We start from the raw sequence: 23,850 nt of genomic DNA on the forward strand, positions 1-23,850 counted from the left end.
ATGTCCAATCTGACAGGAATTTTCCCACAGCTCAGGACCCTGCGGAGGTTGGAAAAGACCACTAAGATCATCAAGTCCTAACATCAGCAGAAACATCACCATGCCCACTACACCATGTCCCAGAGTGCCATGGCTACATGGTTTTTGAACTCTCACCCCCTTTCCCCCAGGCTGCCTGTTCCAGGGTTTGATAACCCATTCAGGGAGGAAATTGTTCTTTGTGTCCAACCTAAACCTCCCCTGGTGCAACTTCCAGCCATTTCCTCTGGTCCTGGTACGCGGGAGAAGAGACCAACCTGTACCTCACTACAGCCTCCTTTCAGGGAGCTGTAGAGAGCAAGGAGGTCTCCCTTGAGCCTCTTTTTCTCCAGGATAAACAGCCCAAGTTCTCTCAGCTGCTCCTCAAGCCTTGTTTTCCAGACCATTAACCAGCTTCATTGCCCTTCTCTGGACATGCTCCAGCACCTCTTATGTCCTTCTTTGTGTGAGGGGCCTTTCACAGATGTCTCTGAGAGTGGATTCAAGTTGAGCCAGGGGAGGTTTAGATTGGATATTAGGAAGAATTTCTTGGCTGAAAGAGTGGTTAGGCATTGGAACAGGCTGCCCAGGGAGGTGGTGGAGTCACCATCCCTGGAGGTGTTAAAAAACCATGTAGCTGTGGCACTCTGGGACACGGTTTAGTGGGTATTGTGGTGTTGGGCTCATATTTGGACTTGATGGTCTTCAAAGTCTTTTCCAACTGAAATTATTCTATGATTCTCCAACCTTTTTCTGGAGGCACAGACAAGTCTAGACCTTGATCCCTAGGATACTTGGTAGCTCAAAGCCAAAACAATAGCTTTTTTGTGTGTGTGTGTCAGGATTTGAGTAAAGAAATGCAAAGTCAAAAGTTTGTATCTCTTTTTTTTCTTTCTATAGTTCCTTTACATTTTGTTTTTTGCCCACCCCCCCCTTTTTTATTTTTCTTTAAAAAGGGGAAGATCTGGTTTCAAGCAAAACCAGAAGTGGTAGCTTCTTAGGCTGCTAACGTGCTGTTCAGAAGAACCTGTTGTTGATATTGGCTGGGAGGAGACCTCAAGGCAAGTTTATCAGGAACAAAGCTGCCTGCTCCTGCTGATACTGGTGACAGGCTTAGAGCTGCTGCAGTTACATAATGATGCTTACATCAACTTTCTGAGTTTGTGTCCCTGCCTGCAGGCTAGGGATGTCCTGCACTCTGTTATGGCACAAGGGTAGCTCTGATATTGTGGCTGATTGATAAGATAGGAGGTAATGAGATGTGCCTCTTGTCTTGCTTTGGCATCTGCTGCCCATGCTCAGCCTTTTCCCAAGAAATGTTGAGGTTGGGAGGGTGTCTGCTGGCCTTGGGTCCAACCTCCTGCTCAAAGGAGGACCAGCTTTGGGTTGCTTAAGGCTTTCTGCAGCCACGTTTCAATATCTTGAGGAAGATTCCTCCACTACATCTGAGGGCTTCTCTTTTGGCAGTTAGTCACTGCTCCAGGAAGCTTTTTCTTCCTTATGTTTGGTTGGAATGTCTCTTGATAAATCTTGTAACCAGTTGCTTGTACTTTCTTTGTGCTTGTCCAAGGAGAGTCTAGCCCTGGCCTCTCATTATATAGCTGGATGTCTTGATCCTCTACCTTAGCCTGCTCCCTTCCAGCCTGTTCTGTTGCCCTACATCTGGAACTTTGCTGAAATTCAGGAGTCTCTCTGAACTTCACCTTTCACCAAACACCAGCCTGCTGAACCTCAGAGGAATGGAGTAGGAGCTTGTGGCCAACGGAGGTAGGACCACCTTGACGTGCAGCTTTGGGGCTGCCTATGAGGGATCCTTCCCAGATCCCTGAAGACAAAGTTGTTTGAGCCCTGGAGGTGTTCAAAAAACCATGTAGATGGCTTAATGGCCATGGTGGTGTTAGGTCAATGGTTGGACTTGATCTTAAAGGACTTTTCCAACCAAAGCAATTCTACGAGTCCATGGGGCTTCATCCCTGCCTTTAATTCTGCATCAGCATCCTGGAGAGGTGGGAAGATGAAGCCTTGTATATTGACACCTTTTGCAGGCTCTAAAGCCCTTGCACCAAGCCATGTTAATCAGAAACCTTCCCACGTCATGCATTCTCCTGGGATGAATTACTCTTGATGTGGATCCAACAGCTTATTGATCCTCACTGATGGAAAAAGTGCACCAGGCTCCAGTTTCCCAGAGCCACTTTCCATAGCAGTCAGCGCTGGCAGCGCTCTCCTGCCCATCAGGCCTGTGTGGGGTGAAGGGGAGGGATCCTGGTGGGTGATCCGAAGAAAGGTGGTCATCAAAGATGCTGAGTTGCTCTCTCATCTTCTTAATGACAGGGCCTCTGCTCACCTGTAGGTGGTTTGGAGAGATGGGCTTTTGGATGATTCATCTTAATTGGTGCAGGGGGAGGCAGGTGTGATGACAGCTCGGTGAGGAGCATTTGCTGTTGAGCTGCTGCTTGTAACTCTGCATCTGCTCCCTGGGGAGTGATCAGATTAAGGGGGCAAAACAAAGCAGCTGTAGTCTGGCAGACATGTGAGGCGTGGGAAAGCCCCTGTGGAGATGTCAGGATGAGAAATGTGAAGGGTTTCCAGGGGGTTTTTCCTCCCTTCCTTTCTTCCCTTGAGGTCTGATGTTGCAGAAATGAAGAAAATTGGGGGAAAAAAGAACAGAAACTTTAAAGTTAAAAGTTTCAGTTGATGTGGCTGTATGAGACTCTGCTGCACTTCAGTGAGACTTGGACAGGCTGCAGAGCTGGGCATAGGTGAACCTCATGGAGTTCAACAAGGGCAGGTGTAGTGTCCTGCATCAGTACAGGTTAAGGGCTGACCTACTGGAAAGCAGCTTTGTAGAGACAAACCTGGCAGTGCTGGGGGACAATTAGTTTGCCAAGAGCCAGCGGCATGATCCTATGGCTAAGAATCTTCGGGGTGCATGGGAGTGCGGCCAGCAGGTCAAGGAAGGTTCTCCTGCCCCTCTATCCTGACCTAGTAAGGCCAAAGCTGGAGTCCTGGGTCCAGTTCTGGGCTCCCCAGCTTAAGAGAGACAGGGAACTACTGGAGAGAGTCCAGTGGAGGCTCCAAAGCTGCTAAGGGGCCTGGAGCATCTCTGTGAGGAAAGCCAGGAGCTCCAGCTTGGAGCCGTGTGGCCTGGAGAAGAGCAGCCTGAGTGGGGATCTGATCAATGCTCTGCAAGAGCTAAAGGATGAGGGGGCAAGAGGATGGGGTCAAACTCTATTCAGTGATGTCCAGGACAAGGAGCAATGGGCATGAACTGGAACCCAGGAGGTTCCATCTGAACAGGAAGAGAAAATTCTTTGCTGTGAGGGCAACAGAGCCCTGGAGCAGGCTGCTCAGAGAGATTGTGGTGTCTTCTCCTCTGGAGAGATTCCAAACTGACATTGTGATCCTGGGCAGCTTGCTGTGGATGACCCTGTTTTAGCAGGGGGGTTGCACTGGATGATCTCCAGAGGTCCCTTCCAACCCTCACCATGCTGGGGTTCTGCGGTATGAGAGGAAAGGAATAGATCAACATTTAAGCTCACATTCCCCCTGCTGTGCTTCAGTCTCCAGCTGCAATGAATACAGGCACTTCCTTCTCCAGTGTGGTTTAACAGAAGAGAAGATCACATCTGTGGTTTGGCATAAATAAAACATGTGCTTGAAGGAGCTCCCTGGGTTTACACAGTTGTGCTCTGTGTCTGTCAACACTCAGCCAAGTCAGGAGTGCTGCAAAATAAGCTCAAATTGGCCAGACGTGAGCCTTTGCCGCATGTTTAGCAAGCGTGGTGCTGCTGATGCCAGGGAGAGTGGCCACGGGGGAAAGAACAATTAACCTACAAGAAATTGGATCCCTGGGATGAGAAAATGAAGGATGTGCTAATGAGGGGTAGAGGAAGGCCTTCCAAGCAAAGATTGAACTCCAGGGTCTCAGATTTGTGCTCTGCAAAGGAGAACTCCTGGCGCTTGTTCTGTGCAGCTGTGGAAGGGGGGGTGCTTGCCCATCAGGGATGGTTTTCCATCATGGATGTCCTGCAGAGAGGGAGTAGATGACATGTAGGCTGGTTCTTCCTGGAGCTTCTTTTTAGCTGCAGTATTTTTGGCCAGCTGAGCACATGTGTTATTCAAAAGAAAAGACTCAGGAAGAGCTCAGCCAAGCTTGTCCCAAGCTCTGGAGAGTTGCTTCTCCAGCCCTTAGCCTGAGCTGCTGCAGGATGGGTCATGAGCAATCCCCATAAATGACTTAATTAATATGCTTAATCCGAGTCTGGATTAGGCTGCAATTAGGAGCAATTGCCTTGCCTGGGAAACATGCCTTCAGTAGCTGCTTTCACGGCTGCAGGAGGGCCCATACGTTCCTTCTGCTGCAATGAACCTGACAGGAGTGTGATGTGAGGGCTCTGCGAGCTGAAGTAGCTTCCAGTGATGATTCCCGGGGGTTACCCTGTGCTGCTGGAGGAATGGTGAGGCAGAGTGCTGGTGCTTTTCCAAACAAATGCTGTGACTCAAGCATGGTGGCTTGCATCCCTCCTCTTGTGATCAAGGCAGGGTCTATATATCTGCAGAGGTGGGTCAGACAGGGAAGTCTCTAATCCCTTTCCACAGCTCACCTATACATAAATGAGTTCTTTGGTGGTTGTTGTGTTTGTTTTGGTGTGGGTTGGTTTTTTTAAGCTCTTTTGTGCAATTTCTTCCACCTATTTCTTAAGCCATAGCTGGTTGCTTCAACAGGAACTACTGGAGAGAGTCCAGGGGAGGCTAGGAAGATGCTGAGGGGCCTGGAGCATCTCTGTGAAAAGGGAAGGCTGAGAGAGTTGGGGCTGTTCAGTCTGGAGAAGAGCAACCTGAGAGAGGATCTGATCAATGTTTGCCCTTGTCTAAAGGGTGGGGGGCAAGAGGGTGGGGCCAGGCTCTTTACACTGTTGGCCCAGGGGTAGAACAAAGGACAACTGGCACAAACTAGAACCCAGGAGGTTCTACCTAAACACAAGGGAAAAAATCTTTGCTGTGAGAGAGGGAGAAAGACCACCTAACTCTGTAACTCTTTGAAAGGAGGTTAGAGCAATGTGGGTGTTGGTTTCTTCTGCCTAGTGTCAAGTGATGGGAGAGGAAACTGTCTCAAGTGGCACCAAGGAGGGTTTAGTTTGGACGTGGGGAAAATTTCTTCCTTGAAAGAGGCATTGGAACAGGCTGTCACTACTTGGATGTGTTCAAGAAATGTGTAGATGTGGCACTCTGGGACGTGGTTTAATGGCCATGGTGGTGTTGATGGTTGGACTCAGTGATCCTGGAGGTCTTTCAGCCTTAAACAGTTCTGTGAGTCTATGAATGCTGCAGTCAGGACAACTGCAATCACAATGAGGCATCTGGGATGAGACCTCCACAGTGGTGCCAGGAACTGCAGCTCTGTTCAGTGTTACCAGGCTCCTTCTCTGGGTTGGACTGTGATGAGGTTCCTGTTGAACAATCCATGCAATCTTCTTAACCCTTCCTGGTCCTTCAGCACCTGCAGTCATTTTGCACATCTGGCCCCAGAGCAACTTCTGAACATTTGATGTTCAGGCACGAAAAGGCCATTCTGAATGTAGCTTGAGCTTGATGGAGAAGAGATGCTTCAGTTCTTTTGCAGCTCCTCATGCCACAGGACTCTGCAGCCACCATTAAAAAAAGTAATCAACATCTTGGAAGCTTCTCTTGAGTGCTGACTCACAGCAGGGCTGAGGTTTTGCAAGCGGCATGGTCAGGTGGTTCATGCAATTACAGAGAGCTCAACAAATGGAGGTGAGTAGGAGGAGGACAATCCTGAGCAGCACAGCTTCACATCAGAGTGTCTCTCACACTGTTTCAGCCAGGCAGACATTTCTGAGGGCTTCTTGAAAAAGACACGGAAAATAATGACTTTGCATCTCCAGTGCTGTTGTCTGTGTTGTCAACACTTTGGTCAGGGCAAGGTCTGGGACAGTACTGGGAACACTTTGGGTGAGTTCCTGGCCCTGGGGTCAGCTGGTGACCATTTCTATAGCCAAGCTGTTTTCCTCCAAAGCAAGGTGGTTGAATCCAAAATAATATTTGGAAAGCTGATCTGGAATTGGCAGGGATGGTCCTGGTTGGTCAGGCTAAAGATATGCTGAGGAGCATGCTAACAAGTGGTGTGGACCACCTGGAACTGTGCTTTCTGTGCATTATTGGTATACACATAGGTACCTGCATGGTAGCTCTTCTGCAGTATGTTTCCAGCCCCAGGGCATGTGGAAGGGTGGTGACCCCTCCTGGAGCTTGTGACACCTGGACATCTCTGCTGGGTACCCTTATTAATGCCCCTAAGTACAGAGATGCTCCTCTGCATAAATCAATCCAGATGGGGTTTGGGCAATGCAGCAGTCCCAGCGACACTATAAAAATCAGGTCGTACTGGGAAATGGAGACTTGAGATGCCACTGGGGCTCCATTTCGATGCCCTGCTTAAAAGAGAGGAAGCCAAAGGGCAGGTTCTCAGAAGGATTTCAACACTGTGGTGCCACCTGGCCCCAGGCTGCCCACATTGTACTCTTGAACTTGAGTATCCCTGCTCCACCGTGGGATTCCCATGGTGAGCAGTTGGCCACCTTCACAACACCCAGGAATGGGGAGTGCATGGAAGGTGGGGTAGGTGCAACCACAGGCTCTTGAGTCTCTCAGTTTTGGCATGGAAAGAGTTTAAGGCCTTGTTAGTCTGCAGTAAACCCATGGGTGGGATTAGCTCCAACCCCCTTTTGGCTGAAGCACTGAAACAGCTGTGAGGGGCTGAGGTGGGGACAGGTCTGTGTCAGGGGGATGGTGGTGACAACTCATTGTGCTGTCCTGATTTTGAGGAAGTCACAACCAGGAATGAGCTTTGCAGGACCAAACACAGGTAAATTCTTAAGGAAGAGAAAGATGGAAAGAAAAGAGCAGGAAGAAAAATCACCATTTGGCCACTCTCATTGGACTCGAGGCTGGGAAGAGCTGGAGCTTGCTCTCACCCAGCAGGTGCTCAACCCACACAGTTGCCTCTTCTCCCAGAGCAATACATGCTTCAAACTGTTGTTTTCCCTGCCAAAAACAAGTGGTACCATGTTGACCTGCCTCTTCCTCACCCACAGCTCCACCCAAAATAGATGATGAGGAACAAGGCAGTTGCTTCAGTAGGGTTCACTTAGGGCTGGAAAGTCCTTGGTGGTCCAATCAAACCTTGTGCTGAGGCCCAATTCCATCCATCAACTCATGGCAGTCCCAAGTGTACTAGCAACTGGGTAGGATATAGACACTCATTGGGATGATGCTGGGGTAGGGGGAAGTATTTGGGAACCTTCTGAGATGTCACTTAAGAAGTGATGAGGCACATAACATGCTTTCACCATGTGGAAGCTGAAATTAAAGACTTCAGGACAAATAAAAGGAAGAGATTCCATGAGGCCAAGCCATGATGCTCCTGTTCCTTCTTACTGATGTGGTTCCTTGTGTGGACACTCGGCCTGAGGCCTTTTGGGGGAAGAAGCTGCTGTGAGGCTCCCAGAAGATGAGCAGATCACTGACTACCTTCTGCTCATTGACTTCTGATCTCTGTTCTCTATCCAAGAAGACTCAACAGCCAAAACATTGCAGAGGGCAGCCAAATAAAGTTGAGTTTGCTAGCCAGTTCCAACACAACTCTGTGGCACAGCCAAGCTCTCATCCTGCAGGATGATATTCATATTCCTGCAAGGATCTCCAAGGTTGCACCTACACAAGGGAAACAAACAGTTCCTTGGAACGTTCCCTGCTCTGTAGTGCCATCATCTGCAGCACTTCATCATTTTAATTGCTAGCACATTCCCTGGCAAGCTTTTAACACGGACCTACCACCCCAGTCCCATCAGAGCACGAGGGAAGGACGATTCGCAAGAGGCCCTGATGATGTCCAGCTCTCTGCCTCCATGCTGGAGGTGATTCTGGACACGTTTAATCTGCTGCTGTTGCTGTAGCCTCCTTTCTGCTCTGTGATGCTGGCTGCTGGGACACCTTTTTCTGCAGCTCTTTGTCCTAACCCAGCCAAGCACTGCATTCCATGTTGCACTCAAACTGCTTCCATGTGTTGGCCACCAAGGTAGCACCACCATCCCTGGTCTCCTATGTGCCTGTGAGGAAATGCCAGCCATGGTATCATGCATCATTATATCTGTCAATCATGGCATCATATGCATCAGACATACCTGAGGCCAGGACGGTAACTTCCCAACTACCTGGCTCAGTGGGCCACCACCAACCCTCAAAATGCCCTTGTGCATCCTTGTCCCTCATCACCTTTGTCCATCAAGCCACTCCAGGCAGCAGACCACTGGTGGACCACTTTCCATGGACTTGTAGCTCATCTCTTCCTGCTGGCTCTGAGGAGCAGTTTTGAATCTCTAGACAAGTTGACTTTTCCAGCTCTGTATCAGAGATGTTCACCCCATCCATCCTTGGAACTGAGGGAATAAACTGAGTCAGAGGCATTTCTTTGTCAGGCAGTGAATCACGCTGGGCAATCCTTACTCCCTGAAATCGGTCTAGCGCTGTGGGTGCTGCCTTGTGACACCTGGGAGGCCTTGACACACCTTCTCTGGCATCTATGGTGGCATGCAGGCCCTAAGTCTGCCAGAAGATCATCTGTTGGGCAAATGATGTGGTTTATCCTCCCCACACCCAGAAATATATCCATTGGTGAGCAATGGTTAGTGCTCATGGGGTTATCAGGCCTGACTTCATCATCCTGTTGATCCTGTTTTATGTCACCTCTTTTGGTAGATGCTATGGCTTGATGTTGGTGCCAGAACCTTCAAAGATATCTTACAAATCAACCCTAAAATAAAGCCCTTTTAAAAATATGTTTTCCCTTTTTTTTCCTCTCAAAAAGGAAGACATTATGGGTTTTGGGGTCCTCTTGAACTTCCTTTGGTCATGCCTTCACTGTGATGAGCAATGATTAGTGCCCTCAGATGCTTTAGATGTCTGATGAGCATGACCTGTGCTTCAGAGATGCTTGCTCATTTGACTGATCTCCCGTCCAGAAAATAATGCTGGTCCCAAATAATTTAACCCTTCTTTTGTCCATCTAATCTCTTTCTTCCACATGTTTTCTGAGCCTCTGCCTCTTCTTCTTCTGCATCTCCATCTTCTAAACCCCACAGCTGGGTCTCTGTTCTTTATCCTGCAGACCAACTCATGCAGGATGGAGAGGGAATGGGTGAGCAGACAGCTGATTGCCCAAGTGGCTTTATTCAAAAAGGCTGCTCCTGTTTCAGCCTCTCAGCTCTTTGGTGGCTTGGTTGGTGAGTGGTGACTCATGTTGATGGCTGCTGATATCTAGTACTAAACTTCCTGGTAACTCTTACCTTGGAAGCAGAAGTGGGACAGGCAGTCAAATGGAGGCCCCAGAGGGGCTGAAATTATCAGCTTCAGCTCCACCCAAACTGGAAACATGAAGAGAATTGTAGAACTGTTGAGGAGGTTAGAAGAGACTTTTGAGATCATCAAGTCTGACTGCTTGCCCTGAGCTCTCAATCCTACTGCTCCTACTATGCCATGTCCTGAGGACACAGGGTTGAGCACATCATATGTGACTGGTTTCTAGCAATACTTGGAATTGGATGCTTCATACAGAGATGGGGCTAAGATGCTTTGGCCTTTTACTTAGGGGTTGCAAAGCTGAAAACCAATCTCGTGTCCCTGTTCCTGCATTTGAACCCTAAGCTCTCTTGCTGCAGCTTCTCTCAAACCCAGGAGGTAGACCATTTAGGACTTTGTAGATACTCAGCAGCTTTGCAGTGATGAGAGGTTTCCTGTTTATATTGCCAACCATTAATCACAGAATTACAGAATGGTGGGGGTTGGAAGAGACCGCTGGAGATCATCTAGTCTGACCCCCTCCCGACAGAGTAGGATCACCTAGAGCAGGTTGCACATACAACTAGATCTGTGCTAAGTGGAGATAGTGGGAGGTCTCCAAGTCTAACCCTGGAAAGACACTTGGCAACAATCCACCTAGATGAAGCCATCCATTTATGCCACTTATTTACTTTGATTAGATGCCTTCACTCACCCATCTGGCCACAGATGTGATGAGCAGATTGGAGCTAAAGAGTACAAAACCCCCAACTCAGACATCAACAGCAATGCCCCCCTGACCATAATGAAATTAAAGTATTAAAAGCAATAAATGGAATGAATTGTCTCAGTGCTTTCACTCCTCTCTGGACACATCAGACCAGCCTGAAGGCAACACCAAGGTGAGAAAACAACCCACATGCATTCCAAGCCTCTCAGACAGCTCATGATCCTGCCCACTCTTTCAAAATTGGTGTCTTCATCATCACTGGGTCCAAAGGTAGGGAAGATATATATCCTGTCCCCAGGTGAGGGTGTCTTTCTTGGGCTGTGGAGGCGACTGAGAGAAGATGAAGGTCTCCTTCCTTGCTGTGCTGGCTTTGATCCTGTGTGCAGATCAAGGTGAGGTGTCGCGGTTGGCTACTAGACAAAGAGGACTTCTGTGTTGTAAAGGCAGGGAGACCTCAGAGCCAGGGAAGAAAATTATAGGAGGGTGTGCCTTGGAGTTACAGAATGACAGAATGGTGGGGCTTGGAAGGGACCTCTGGAGATCATCTAGTACAACTCTTCTGCTAAAGCAGGGTCAACTAGACCAGGGTGCCCAGGACTGCGTTCAGGTAGGTTTGGAATCTATCCAGAGATGGAGACTCCACAATCTCTCTGGGCAGCCTGCTTCAGGGCTCCAGTGCCCTTAAAGCAAAAAAGTTTCTTCCTCTGTCAGATGGAATGTCCTGGTTTCTAGTTTCTGCCGGTTGCCCCTTGTTCTGTCACTGGACCCTATTGATAAGAGTCTGGCCCCATTCTCTTGCCCACCACCTTTTAGCTATCAATCAGCCCTCTCAGGCTGCTCTTCTCCAGGCTGAACAGCCCCAGGTCTCTCAGCCTTTCCTCCTTGCAGAGATGCTCCATGCCTCTTAATAGCTTTGTAGTCTCTGCTGGATTCTCTTGAATCTCCCTGTCTCTCTTGAACCGGACCCAGGAGTCCAGCTATGGCCTGCCTAGGGCAGTGAAGAAGGGCAGAAGAACCTCCCTAAGCCTGCTTGTCATGCTCCTCTTAATGTACCCCAAGGCAGTGAGCTCTTGCAGTGGTGCAGCTGAAGGACACCAAGCTCTTCTTTTGGTTCTTTATCAGTAGTCTCAGCCTGGGCATGTGACAGTTTTATTCTCTGCAGTGCAATCTCCCTGTAGACACATCTCTAGATGAAAGCCAGACAGAAAAAAGGGAAGCTGATGCCGTTGTTGTGTCTTTGTTAAGAGACTTCTCAGTGAGTTTGTCTGTTGAGATGATGCAAGGCTGTGGTTATCACTGAATCTTGATGAAGAAGGGCTTCAGCCCATGATACCACAATACATCAAGAACTCCATTCACCTTGTTCCTGCTGCAGTCAGTGGAAGCAGTGGGACAGGACTAGATCTTATACTGGCTTTCCAGTACCTGAAAGGGGCCTAGAAGAAAGCTGGAGGGGGGCTTTTTACATGGGCTTATGAAAGGACAAGGGGCAATGGTTTCAAACTAGAGAAGGATAGATTTAGATTGAAAATTAGGAAGATGTTCTTGGGTGGTGGAATATTAGAACAGATTGCCCAGGGAGATGATGGAGGCCCTTTCCCTGGAGGCATTCAGGGTCAGGCTTGATGGGGCTCTGAGCAACCTGATCTAGTTGAAGATATGCTGTGTCCAGTTCTGGGCCCCTCAGTTTAGGAAAGATGTTGACATGCTGGAAGGTGTCCAGGGAAGGGCAACAAAGCTGGGGAGGGGTTTGGAGCACAAGCCCTGTGAGGAGAGGCTGAGGGAACTGGGGTTGCTTAGCCTGGAGAAGAGGAGGCTCAGGGGAGACCTTATTGCTGTCTACAACTACCTTAAGGGAGGTTGTAGCCAGGTGGAGGTTGGTCTCTTCTCCCAGGCAACCAGCACCAGAACAAGAGGACACAGTCTCAAGCTGTGCCAGGGGAGGTTTAGGCTGGATGTTAGGAAGAAGTTCTTCATAGAAAGAATGATTTGCCATTGGAATGTGCTGCCCAGGATGGTGGTGGAGTCACCATCACTGGAGGTGTTTAGGAAGAGACTGGATGGGGTGCTTGGTGCCATGGTTTAGTTGATTAGATGGTGTTGGGTAATAGGTTGGACTCGATGATCTCAAAGGTCTCTTCCAACCTGGTCTATCCCATCCCATCCCATCCCATCCCATCCCATCCCATCCCATCCCATCCCATCCCATCCCATCCCATCCCATCCCATCCCATCCCATCCTATCCCATCCTATCCTATCCTACCCTATCCTATCCTATCCTATCCTATCCTATCCTATCCTATCCTATCCTATCCTATCCTACCCTACCCTACCCTATCCTATCCTATCCTATCCTACCCTATCCTATCCTATCTCACTGCAGGGGGTGTGGACTAGGTGACCTTTCGAAGCCCCAGCCAGCCCAGTGAGTTCTGTGTTTCAGTGAATGTATCTGCCTCATGAATGTCTCTGACTTCTGCTCATCTCAGAGATCCCACAAGCTTGCTGATTTCAGAGAATCTGGGACAAAGTCCAGGATTTAGGGAGAAGCTGGGTTGTGGGCTACAGGGGTTAAGCAGCCTCCTGCTGGGATATTGGGTGAAGAGGTGCATTTGCATATCGTTTGCCTTGTATATTTGAGCTGGTAGATTGTAAATGAATTCAGAGCCCTCTTAACATAGATGATCATAGAATTGTTGAGGTTGGAAAGGACTCCCCAAGATAACTGAGTCCAACCATCAACCCAACCTCACCACAGCCATTAAACCATGTCCCAGGGTGCATTTTTGCATGTTTTTTGAATCCCTCTAGGAATGCTGACTCCACCACCTCCCTGGGCAGCCTGTTCCACTCCTTCAGTAAAGAATTTCTTCCTGCTATCCAATCTTGTATTCTCTGTGGACAAGATGGTTAAGCACCCAGGAAAAATAAACTTTGTCCTCATTTTCTCAGGTTTTTGCCAGCACTTGGAAATTTGCCACACTGTCTGGTGCAGAAAAATAATTCCTTGGGATAGTTATTTCTGTCTCATTGTGGCCCAAGAATACCTTTCTGCCATTTAGCTTTGTTCACCGGCTGGAGGAGTGATTCTGACAAATTTCCAAGTGTTAACAAGGCCCAAGAGACAGAGAGCCTGCCTTTGGGGCCAAAGCCAAGACTGCCTGAAACCATGTTAGATAACCCAAGCTGTGAAAATGGAGAGTTAGACTATGTGTGTGTTAGGGCTGAATCCATAGAAACATAGAATGGTTTGGGGTGGAAGGGACCTTTAAAGGTCATTTAGGCCAAACCCCACTAGAATGAGCAGGGACATCAGCTACATCAGGTTGCTCAGAGCTCCATACTGCCTGTCCTGGAATAGTTCCAGGGAGGGAACATTTGCCCCCTCTCTAGGCAACCTGGGACAGGATCTTACCACACTTATGGTGTAGAATTTCTTCTTTATCTCTAGGTTAAATCTCCCTCTTTTAGTGTCAAACTGTCACCCCTCATCCTGTCACAACAGACCCTGCTCAAAAGTCTGTCCCCAGCTTTCCTGTAATCCCCTTTAAATTCTGAAAGACTGCAATAAAGTGTCCTTGGAGCCTTTTCTTTTCCAGGCTGAACACCCCCAACTCTCTCAGCTTGGCCTTACAGCACAGGGCTTCCAGCCCTCAGATCATTGCTGTGGCCTCCTCTGGCCCCACTCCAACAGGTCCATGTCTCTGCTGTGCTGAGGACTCCAGAGGTGGCCCCAGCACTGCAGGTGGGGTCTCAGCAGAGGGGCAGAATCTCCTCCCTCCACCTGCTGCCCACACTGCTGGGGATCAGCCCAGGACAGGGCTGACTCTGGGCTGGCAGCTCATGTCCAGCTTTTCACTTACCAGCACACTGAGATCCTTCTCTGCAGGGCTGCCCTGCATCCCTTAATCTCCATCCTGTGTTGATATCAAGGATTGCCCTGACCCAGGCACAGGACCTTGCACTTGACCTTATTGAACTTCAGGAGGTACACACACATCCACTTCTCAAGTTCATCCAAGTCAATGTACAGAGCCCTTCCCCTCTCCTCACCTAGCTCCCATATCCTGTGTCTTCTCCTGCAGTAAATTCCCTGTATTGCTACACCTGTAACTGGCAACAAAGCAACTGGAGCTGTCTGAAGGCTGAGAAGTGCTCGGACAAGGATGAATATTGTGTGACCAACGTTGCTTCTGTAGGAATTGGTATGTGCTGGTTGTGTCTCCCCAGATGGGAACTCAGGAATGGGCTGTGACTGCATTTGTTATGGTTACTCCTTGTGGATGGATGGCCTTCGGAGTCACAAGGAAGCACATGTGGGAGGCAGAAACCCTGCTAGCTCAGCCTGGTAGAGCTGAAGTTTGTGTGGTCTGAAATCCTTCACCTCGCCACACACTGAGATCTTCCTCTTTAGCTTCTGAATCACAGATCACAGAGTGGTGGGTGGTGGGAAGGAATGTCTGGGCATCATCTAGTTCAACCCCCTCCTAGGTTCACCTGGAGCAGGTTGCACAAGACTGCATCCAGGTGGATTCTGAATATCTTCAGAAGAGAGAAAATAAATGTGTGCCTTAAGTAGACAATGAGGTGGAAAGAAGCAGATAGGATGGATGAAAAGGTCTAGAGAGATTTAGAGAAGAACAATTTTTTTCCTTCAGGAACAGCAGTCTGGGAATGTGCTTTCAATCCAGGCATGAACATAGTCTCATGGATGCGACCATACACCTAAAAAGCCTTGCATGGGGGTCCATGCTGGGGGGTGCCAGGTGCCCAGCAGGGATATTGGATGCCCTGTGCAGCTGCTCACCAGCAATTATTCAGCTCCAGTGGGACTGGGATGTGTCTCATTGGCCATACTGGTCCTTGGGGCTGCATGGGACAGTGGGACTCATTAGCTCATCCCCCCGCGGCATGAGATTGAGGAGCATTCAACAAACGCTGTTCATACTGCTCTCTCCCTTCTTTGCACCAGGCTTTTTGTCTTTGTGGAAGAGGATCACCAAGAAGTGCTCTGAGACTTGCCCAGATCACAACTTCAGCCTGGGCCTGGCTTCCTACACATCCCATTGCTGCCAATCCTTCTTGTGCAACCTGAGTGCATGCCCTGGACCCAGGCTAGCTCGGCGGTGAGATGGCAGGGAGTGCCACGCCAGGGTCCTCCTTCACCTGCTCAGCAGTGGTGGGAAAAAGGGGCTCCTGGAGGCCTGAAGAGCATGGTCAGACTCCCCCAGCAGGGTATGGACATAGAATAGATAAAGTATTACGGTCATCACCCTGTGTTGTCTCCCAACCTGTAGCTTCTCATTTGCTTCTCATGCCTGAGCTCTGTCGTCCTGGCAGCTTGATGAAGAAGTGTCTGTGCTATGTCCTGCAGCCTGGGGAGGGAGATGCTGCTTCTGCATGTCCTGCCAGTCACTAGAGGGGTTTCTCTTATCTGGGGTGCAGCTGGGACAATGGCATCCCCCTGTCCCCCATTACCAGCCAGACCTGGCAACCCCACACCTCTTCCTGTTGGCTGTGCTGTGGTGCTGCATTTTTATCAAAGTTATGCTTATCTGCACACATCTGCTTATCTCCAGTCTTTGTCCCCACCTCCACTTCTACCAGCTGTCTTTGGTCATCCCTCTCTTCATGTTGTCTTGCTTGCTTGTGGCTGTTGTTCACAAAATCACGGAATGGTGGAGTTTCCAGGAAGGTCATCCACTCCAACCCCCCTGCTGAAGCAGGGTCACCCACAGCAGGCTGCCCAGGATCACAATGGCCAGGAGGGTTTTAAAAGTCTCCAGAGAAGAAGACTCCATAACCTCTCAGGGATGCCAGCTCCAGGGCTCCAGCACCCTCACAGGAAAGAAGCTTTTTGTTATGATTAGGTGGAATTTCCCATGTTCCAGTTCGTGTCTGTTGGCCCTTGTCCTGTTGCTTGGCACCACTGAAAAGAGTCAGGCCCCATCCTCATGACCTCCACCCTTCAGAAACTGATCTGATCCCCTCTCAGGATGCTCTTCTCCAGGCTAAACAGCCCCAGGTCTCTCAGCCTTTTCTCCTCATGGAGGTGCTCCAGGCCCCTCAGCAGCTTTGTAGCCCCTGCCAGACTCTCTCCAATAGTTCCCTGCCACTCTTCAATTGGGGTGCCCAGAACTGGACTCAGGACTCCAGATGTGGTCTCACCAGGGCAGAGTAGAGGGGGAGGAGAACCTTCCTTGACCTGTTGGCCATACTCTTCTTCATGCACCCCAGGACACCATTGACCTTGTCCACAGGAACACATTGCTGGCTCATGGTGAACTTGTTTTCCACCAGCACCCCCAGGTTAGGGTTAGGTTAGCTCCTTGGAGCTGCTTTCCAGCAGGTCACCCTCAGCTGTAGTGGTGCAGGGGGTTGTGACTCTGCAGCTGTAGGACCCTGCACTTGTTGGACTTCCTGAGGTTCCTCCCCTGCATGTGCCCAGCCTGTCCATGCCTCACTGAGTGGCAGCACAGCCTGGTGGGGTATCAGCCACTCACAGTCTTCAGCAAACTGGCTGAGGCTCCACAATATCCTCTCGTCCATGGAATGAAGATGTTGAACAAGAGTGAACCTGGGCCTGACCCCAGTGCCTCACACAAGACTAGCACTGCCATGGACCTACCACTTGGCATTGTGTCCTCCAATGGTCTGTTCATTTACCTGTCCCTCCAACATCCTGCAAAGCAACCTCAGGGTCATTTGAAGCATTTGGGTCAAGGAACAGTGGAGGGTTTCTAGAAGAACAGAGATTTCAGAGAGGCCAGATATTTCATGTAGATGTTTCCCAGAATCCCAGACTATTTCCCAAGGCTGCAGGGAAATCAGAGCAGAGGAAAGGGAAAAAGTGAACAACAAAGAGAGCTGGGAGATTTTTCATTGCCAGGGGAGGTGCTGAATGCTTCTCCCTCCTCCCAAGCAGCACTTTTTTGGAGGAGTTTTGTTCTGGTGAAAGCATGGAAATGCTTAAACTTGGGTCAGCAAATCTGCAAGACATTGCTCAGCCAAGGGATGACGTGCTTTGAGCCCAGCCCTGGTAAACAAGGGGGACAAAAAGAGCTTTGAGCCACGCTGAGCCTTGGGCTGGTGCCCATGGCTGCTCTGGATGAATGACTTCTTCTGAAGTGCTGCATAACAGGAGCTTTCAGAGATGTGGGTTCTCCTTTATTAATCAAGTCCTACTTTCCTTTACCCTCTCCTCCTCACAGCTCCACCACCCTGGGAGGACACATCTCCATGCTGAAGGACCCACACTGGGTGATACCCCTCCCTTTACCTCTTCATTAAACCATCATCTCTTTTATACCCTCTTTAGGAATTCACATGATTTTGCACCCTGAAGCAACCCAAGCCCCCTCCTGCCCCTCAACCTGAACACTCCAAAGCTCTAATTTACTCCTCACACAATATTTTCTCATTAAAACAACCAAAAAAAAAAGAAAAAAGGCCAATAAAAAACCCCCAAAACTTGTGTGTGTTTCTCCCTCCTGCATGCTGGAATTATTCATCTCTCTGAAAGCACAGAGGAACCCTGGTTGGATGGACTCTAAATAATTAATATTGCATTGCCTTGGATTTACACATCCTGCAGCAGTGGAGACAATCTTCCACAGCCTGCAGGAAAGCACAGTTGGGGTGGGGTGGGGGAAGGTTTTGCTGCTTTCAAGCAAAACTGGCTTTTTTATGCTTGGTTTGGTCTATTGTGTTGCTTGCCTTTATTTATTCCCCAACCCCCTCGAAGTAAAAGCAGCATTGTTCTAGCCCATGACTGATAAAAGGGGAAGGAAATCATCCTGGGCATGGCTGAAGAGCAAAGGGTTATTTCCCTTGCCCAAAGGGCACTGCATCTCAAGGATGGTGGTGTCTGCCCTCCTCCTGTGGTGTAAAGCTACCTGGTGGCAAATTACTCCTCTTCAATACATGCAAGATGCTCAGGGAGGAGGAAGCAGTGGGTATGATTCCCAACCACTAATTTTAACCAGGAATTAGGGCCAGTTGAGCCCACAGGAAGATGGCTAACACATGGGTGAAGCTATCCAGAAAACTCCCACAAGCCTGTGCCCCTTGCTGTGTCATTGTGCAGGACAGCATTCACCCTTTGGGTTTGAAAGGTGCTTGGAGGACCTTCAGTTCCACTGGGTGGAAAGGAGCTCATTGTTCCAACCACTGCAGGCTGCACTGAGCTTCTCTGACCCCATTCAAAAGCGTGATGGTAATGAGGGAGCTGGCAAAGAGATGATGGAGATTTCTTACTTGTCCCAGCACATGGCAAGGCTGAGGTGCAGCACTCAAGTAGTTTGTGGCATCCCATAGTGCAAAAGAGCTCAGCTGGAGGTGATCCAGGATGTGGGAGAAAGACGCTACAGAGACTAAGGCATTTGGGAGCAGATACCCAAGCGTCCAGACATGGGGAGAGAGAGAAGAGAGGGCTGTCATCCTCCGAAGGGACTAAAAAGCCTTGGTGCAAGGCATGGAGAAGGGTCCCTGGAGCAAGAAGTACCCAAGCATGGCATTTAGAAGAGGCGCCATGAAGCAAACAGGGGCTCCTTTCAGTGGCTGGAGCAGGGAGGGACATGGCAGTGTTGAGATGAAACAACAAACAGTTACAAATGGCATCACAAATGCTTGGCTGCAGATAACAACCAACAGTTTAAATACCTAAGGGACTTGTTGGATGGACACAGGAGGAGGTGTGATGTGGCTTCTGCATATCTAGGCTGTAGGCCAGCTATCAGAGCTCCCACCTTACAGCCTCCAACAGCCAAACCCACATGGTCAGTTTAGCTCTGTGCCAAGCTCTGCGTGGGGGCAAAGCTGGAGGAGTACTTGGAGAGGGGTTGGAAGGGGGATGGAGCTGTCAAGCCCTTTAAAAAGCAGCATCCTGGGCAGGGGACTCTGTGGGTGGTGATGGCAGATGAAGGCAAGTCAAGCCTTCCTGTGGCCAGCAGCCACTCCATCTGTCCCACACCACCAAGATGAGTATCACACCAGACAGGAAAACACCAAACCACATTCCTGAAGCAGCCCCTGATCTGTTGCTTAATTCTCCACAGGGCTTGGGGTGGGAGGATGAGGTCCATGTCAGTCCTTGGAGGTGTTCAAAAACTATGTTGACGTGGCACTTTGAGATGTGGTCTAATGGCCATGGTGGTGTTAGGTCAACAGTTGGGCTTGATGACCTTAGGGGTCTTGTCCAACCAAAACAATTCCATGATTCTTACAGGGTGGCCAGCATCAGCAGCATGCTGGTGAGACCTCCTAGGTCATGCCACACAGAGAGGAGGAAGATGGGAGAAGCAACCTGGCTGTCCCCAGCAGGTACCAGGGTGTGCTGCAGGATGGACAAACACCTCTCCAGACTCATGACACCTCCAGAATGGATGTTTGGGTGGAAATGCTGTGGGAAATTACACTCTGGGAGAAATTTCAGCAACTTGAGGAAACCAGGAGTTTTCTAAATCCAACTTAGGACAGCATTTCCCAGGCACTTTGGGGGGTCCATGGGGGGTTTTTTGTGTGCTACAAATCATAGGATCATAGAATCAGTAAGGTTGGAAAAGACCTCAAAGATCATCAAGTCCAACCTGCCACCCAAGACCTCATGACTACTAGACCATGGCACCAAGTGCCATGTCCAATCCTTTTTTGAGCACCTCCAGGGATGGTGACTCCACCACCTCCCTGGGCAGACATTCCAATGGCTAACAACTCTCTCTGCGAAGAGCTTTATCCTCACCTCGAGCCTAAACCTCCCTTGGCACAGCTTGAGACTGTGTCCTCTTGTTCTGGTTGCCTGGGAGAAGAGACCAACCCCCACCTGGCTACAACCTCCCTTCAGGTAGTTGTAGACAGCAATAAGGTCTCCCCTGAGCCTCCTCTTCTCCAGGCTAAGCAATCCCAGCTCCCTCAGCCTTTGCTCATAGGGCTATGCTTGAGACCTCTCCCCAGCCACACTGCCCTTCTCTGGACACGTTCAAGAGCCTCAATGTCCTTCTTAAACTGAGGGGCCCAGAACTGGACACAGTAGTCAAAGTGTGGCCTAACCAATGCAGAGTCCAGGGGCACAATGACTTCCCTGCTCCTGCTGGCCACACTATTTCTGATGCAGGTCAGGATGCCATTGGCCTTCTTGGCCACCTGGGCACACTGCTGGCTCATGTTCAGCCTACTATCAACCAGTACCCCCAGGTCCCTTTCTGTTTGGCTGCTCTCCAGCCACTCTGACCCCAGCCTGTAGTGCTGCATGGGGTTGTTGTGGCCAAAAACATCAAAAGAGATGGTTTCTATTATTTTCCTTTTCGTGACTTTTGACTTCATAAGACATACTTGTCTTTAAGCACTGCACACTGAAAGGCCCTTTGAGGCCTTCAATGATGCATCTAAATACTGGATACTTCAGTTTGTGCCTGCCCCCCTCTAGGACAGGCATCAAACATAGTGCTTAAAGGGCTCACTGGAGACTCTCAACTCTTTCCAGAGCCCCAGGACAAGTGAATTAGAGAGACTCATCATTTACATATCTAAAGCAGTTGCTGTTTCCATCAGTGGTGAGAAAAATGCAAAGAGCCCCCAGAAGGGTGGGGGAGAAAAAAAAGGAAGAAGAAATCATCCTCCTACAAGAGGAAATGTGATGGAACTTGGCACATCTCCACAAAACTTCCACGTCTGGTGTGCCAATGAATATTTTGATTGATGAGGGGAGGGGGGGGGAAATCATTTGAAAAATCAGTTTTCTGGGAAATGTTGGATGGTTTCCAGCACACAGAACCAGACTAAGCCCACGAGAGGGAGCTGCTGCCTCTTTGTGGCGCTGGCCTGCCCGCAGAACGCTGTCTGCCCACAGACGGGCAGCGCTCCTGGAGCAACTTCCGTGGGGTAAACCAGCAGTCCTGCGAGGGATGAGATGGCTCAGCTGGAAGCAGCCCAAGGAAGAAGGCTGGCTGTAGGAACATGTTGTTGATGCCAGCCTGGCCAAGCTCTGCTGGCTGATGGTGGGACCTGGCTGGCCTCCAGGGTCTGCTTCTTCCCACGCCAGGGATGTGCCTTGGTTTGGCTGGGCAGGATAATTTTTGTGCATCTAAGATCAGCTTCTGGGGTGCCTGTGCTAGAAGAGGGGGTATCTGCATCTGAACCCCAAAGCCCTGCAAGATTTCAACACAAAGCCTGTGGTCATGGGTTGCTTGGAAGTGGGGTGAGCCCCTCTGTGCAACCTTCTGTCCCTCCCTCTCATACAGCTGTTTATACTCTTGGGAGTCCCCAGAATGGCTGTGTGGATGTTGGGCTAGGCCTGGGCTGCATGAAGAGAGCTTGATTTTCTTGATGTCTGTGAGGTCCTGGGAAGTAGAATGGGATCAAATCAGATGGTGCTGCACTTTTCAGTCCTGTTATGGGTGATTCTATCCCCTCTTTCTGGTGCATTCCTTCTTTGCAATGGCTCCTTGCTCATTTCCCACCCCTTTGACACAAAACTCCTCTAACTCTCGCCATTCCTCTCCTAAATGGTCACAGCCAAAAATCAAGATTAGTTCTCCCAACCCACCATGAATGCAAATAATGGAAATTCCACCTTTTCCCTCTTTGTCTGTGGGGTTTAACCCTGTCATCAACACCCTGCCTGGTGCCTTCAGCAGCTGTATGAAAATAGAGAAGGGAAGAAGCCCACAAAGCTCTTTGGGGAGAAGATGATTTAGGTGAGACTTTAAACCAAGTTCTACCACCCCTTCCTCATGGAAGAGTGCCTCTGATTCATGTTTTAAGATGGTGATAACAATGTAGGGCTTCTTGTCCTGACTTGGAGGGCTCTTGAAATCTCAGCACTCACTATTTTGGTGATGTCTCACCCTTTCTCCCAGGTCCTTACATCAGGGCCAGCCTCAACACCCCACTGCAGATGTCTGTGCACTCAGAGCTTGCTTCTCACAGTCCCCTGCAGCGTTGTGCTGCTATAACTGTGGTGAACACTCATCCTTTCCATAATGTGATGCAGAAACCTGTCATGGCAAAGCTGGGGCTGCTCCCACATCGCTCACTCCTCCAGAAATGCTGTTCTTTGACTCATTGTGGTGCTGAGGAGATTTTATTAGGAGCTGGGCATGCAAACTGTGAAGAAAGACATTTATGCCTATCTTCCCTTTCATACAGGAGCTTTTACAATGGCTGGAGGTAGACACAGAAGTGAATACAAAGGTGTTGGCTGTTTCTCAGTGCAACAGTTGTTTGGTCACTGCCTGACTTGTTGCCAGCAGGCTGAGAGGTTTCTTGGTGGGCTGAGGCTGAGTCTCCTGACAGTGCAATCAGAGGAGCTTCAGGGCCAGGATTTGGTTCCTGGAATGAACCCAATGCCAGGATGGGAGGAGGCTTGGAGATGTGCCTCACCCTGCAAAAGCTGGGAAACTGTCTTTTCCATTCATCACCCAGCTCCCAGCTGCATCTCAGCAGTGGTAAGAATAGAATAGAATAGAATAGAATAGAATAGAATAGAATAGAATAGAATAGAATAGAATAGAATAGAATAGAATAGAATAGAATAGACCAGGTTGGAAGAGACCTTTGAGACCATCAAGTCCAACCTATCATCCAACACCATCTAATCAACTAAACCATGGCACCAAGCACCCCATCCAGTCTCTTCCTAAACACCTTCAGTGATGGTGACTCCACCACCTCCCTGGGCAGCACATTCCAATGGCCAATCTCTCTTTCTATGAAGAATTTCTTCCTAACATCCAGCCTAAACCTCCCCTGGCACAGCTTGAGACTGTGTCCTCTTGTTCTGGTGCTGCTTGCCTGGGAGAAGAGACCAACCTCCTCCTGGCTACAACCTCCCTTCAGGTAGTTGTAGTCAGCAATAAGGTCTGCCTTGAGCCTCCTCTTCTCCAGGCTAAGCAACCCCAGCTCCCTCAGCCTCTCTTCATAGGGCTTGTGCTCCAAACCACTCCCCAGCTTTGTTGCTCTTCTCTGGACACCTTCCAGCAGCTCAACAGCTTTCCTAAACTGAGGGGCCAAGAACTGGACACAGGACTCAAGGTGTGGCCTAACCAGGGCAGAATGACTTCCCTGCTCCTGCTGGCCACACTGTTCCTGATGCAGGCCAGGATGCCATTGGCCTTCTTGCCAACTGGTCTGTCCTCCAGCCATGGGGACATTAGCCTGGAGAAGAGGAGGCTCAGGGGAAACCTCATTGCTGTCTACAGCTACCTGAAGGGGGGTTGTAGCCAGGAGGGAGTTGGTCGCTTCTCCCAGGCAACCAGCACCAGAACAAGAGGACACAGTCTCAAGCTGCGCCAGGGGAAGTTTAGGCTGGAGGTGAGGAGAAAGTTCTTCACTGAGAGTCATTCGTCATTGGAATGCGCTGCCCAGGGAGGTGGTGGAGTCACCATCCCTGGAGGTGTTCAAGAGGAGATTGGATGTGGCACTTGGTGCCATGGTCTAGTCATGAGGTCTGTGGTGACAGGTTGGACTCAATGATCTTTGAGGTCTCTTCCAACCTTGGTGATACTGTGATGTGTTATGGGATGCTTTTCATCCCCAAACATGATGTCAATCATAGAATCATAGGATTGTTTTAATTGCAAAAGACCTCTAAGATCGTCGAGTCCAACTGGATAGTTCATTGGCCCTGGCCTGTCTCCTAGGCATGGTCTGGGAGATGTTTCTTGCCATTGGTGAATGTTGATAGTGGGCAAATGTGCAAGCCTATGTCTTGCCTTTGACTTATTTACCGGTGTAGAAGTAGGTT

At 49.6% G+C, this 23,850-nt stretch overlaps 1 protein-coding gene across 1 annotated transcript; it reads left to right on the forward strand.

The window, feature by feature from the left end:
• Positions 1–10,327: 10,327 nt before the first annotated feature.
• LOC128897790 (lymphocyte antigen 6E-like) lies at positions 10,328–15,453 on the forward strand. The gene is made up of 3 exons (XM_054167232.1): positions 10,328–10,500; positions 14,195–14,314; positions 15,082–15,453. The coding sequence occupies exons 1-3, from the start codon at positions 10,449–10,451 to the stop codon at positions 15,237–15,239; spliced, it is 330 nt and encodes a 109-aa protein (XP_054023207.1). The 5' UTR covers positions 10,328–10,448; the 3' UTR covers positions 15,240–15,453.
• The last annotated feature ends 8,397 nt before the right edge of the window (positions 15,454–23,850 follow it).

Source organism: Dryobates pubescens, chromosome 14, assembly GCF_014839835.1.
Source record: "Dryobates pubescens isolate bDryPub1 chromosome 14, bDryPub1.pri, whole genome shotgun sequence".
NCBI lineage: Eukaryota > Metazoa > Chordata > Aves > Piciformes > Picidae > Dryobates > Dryobates pubescens.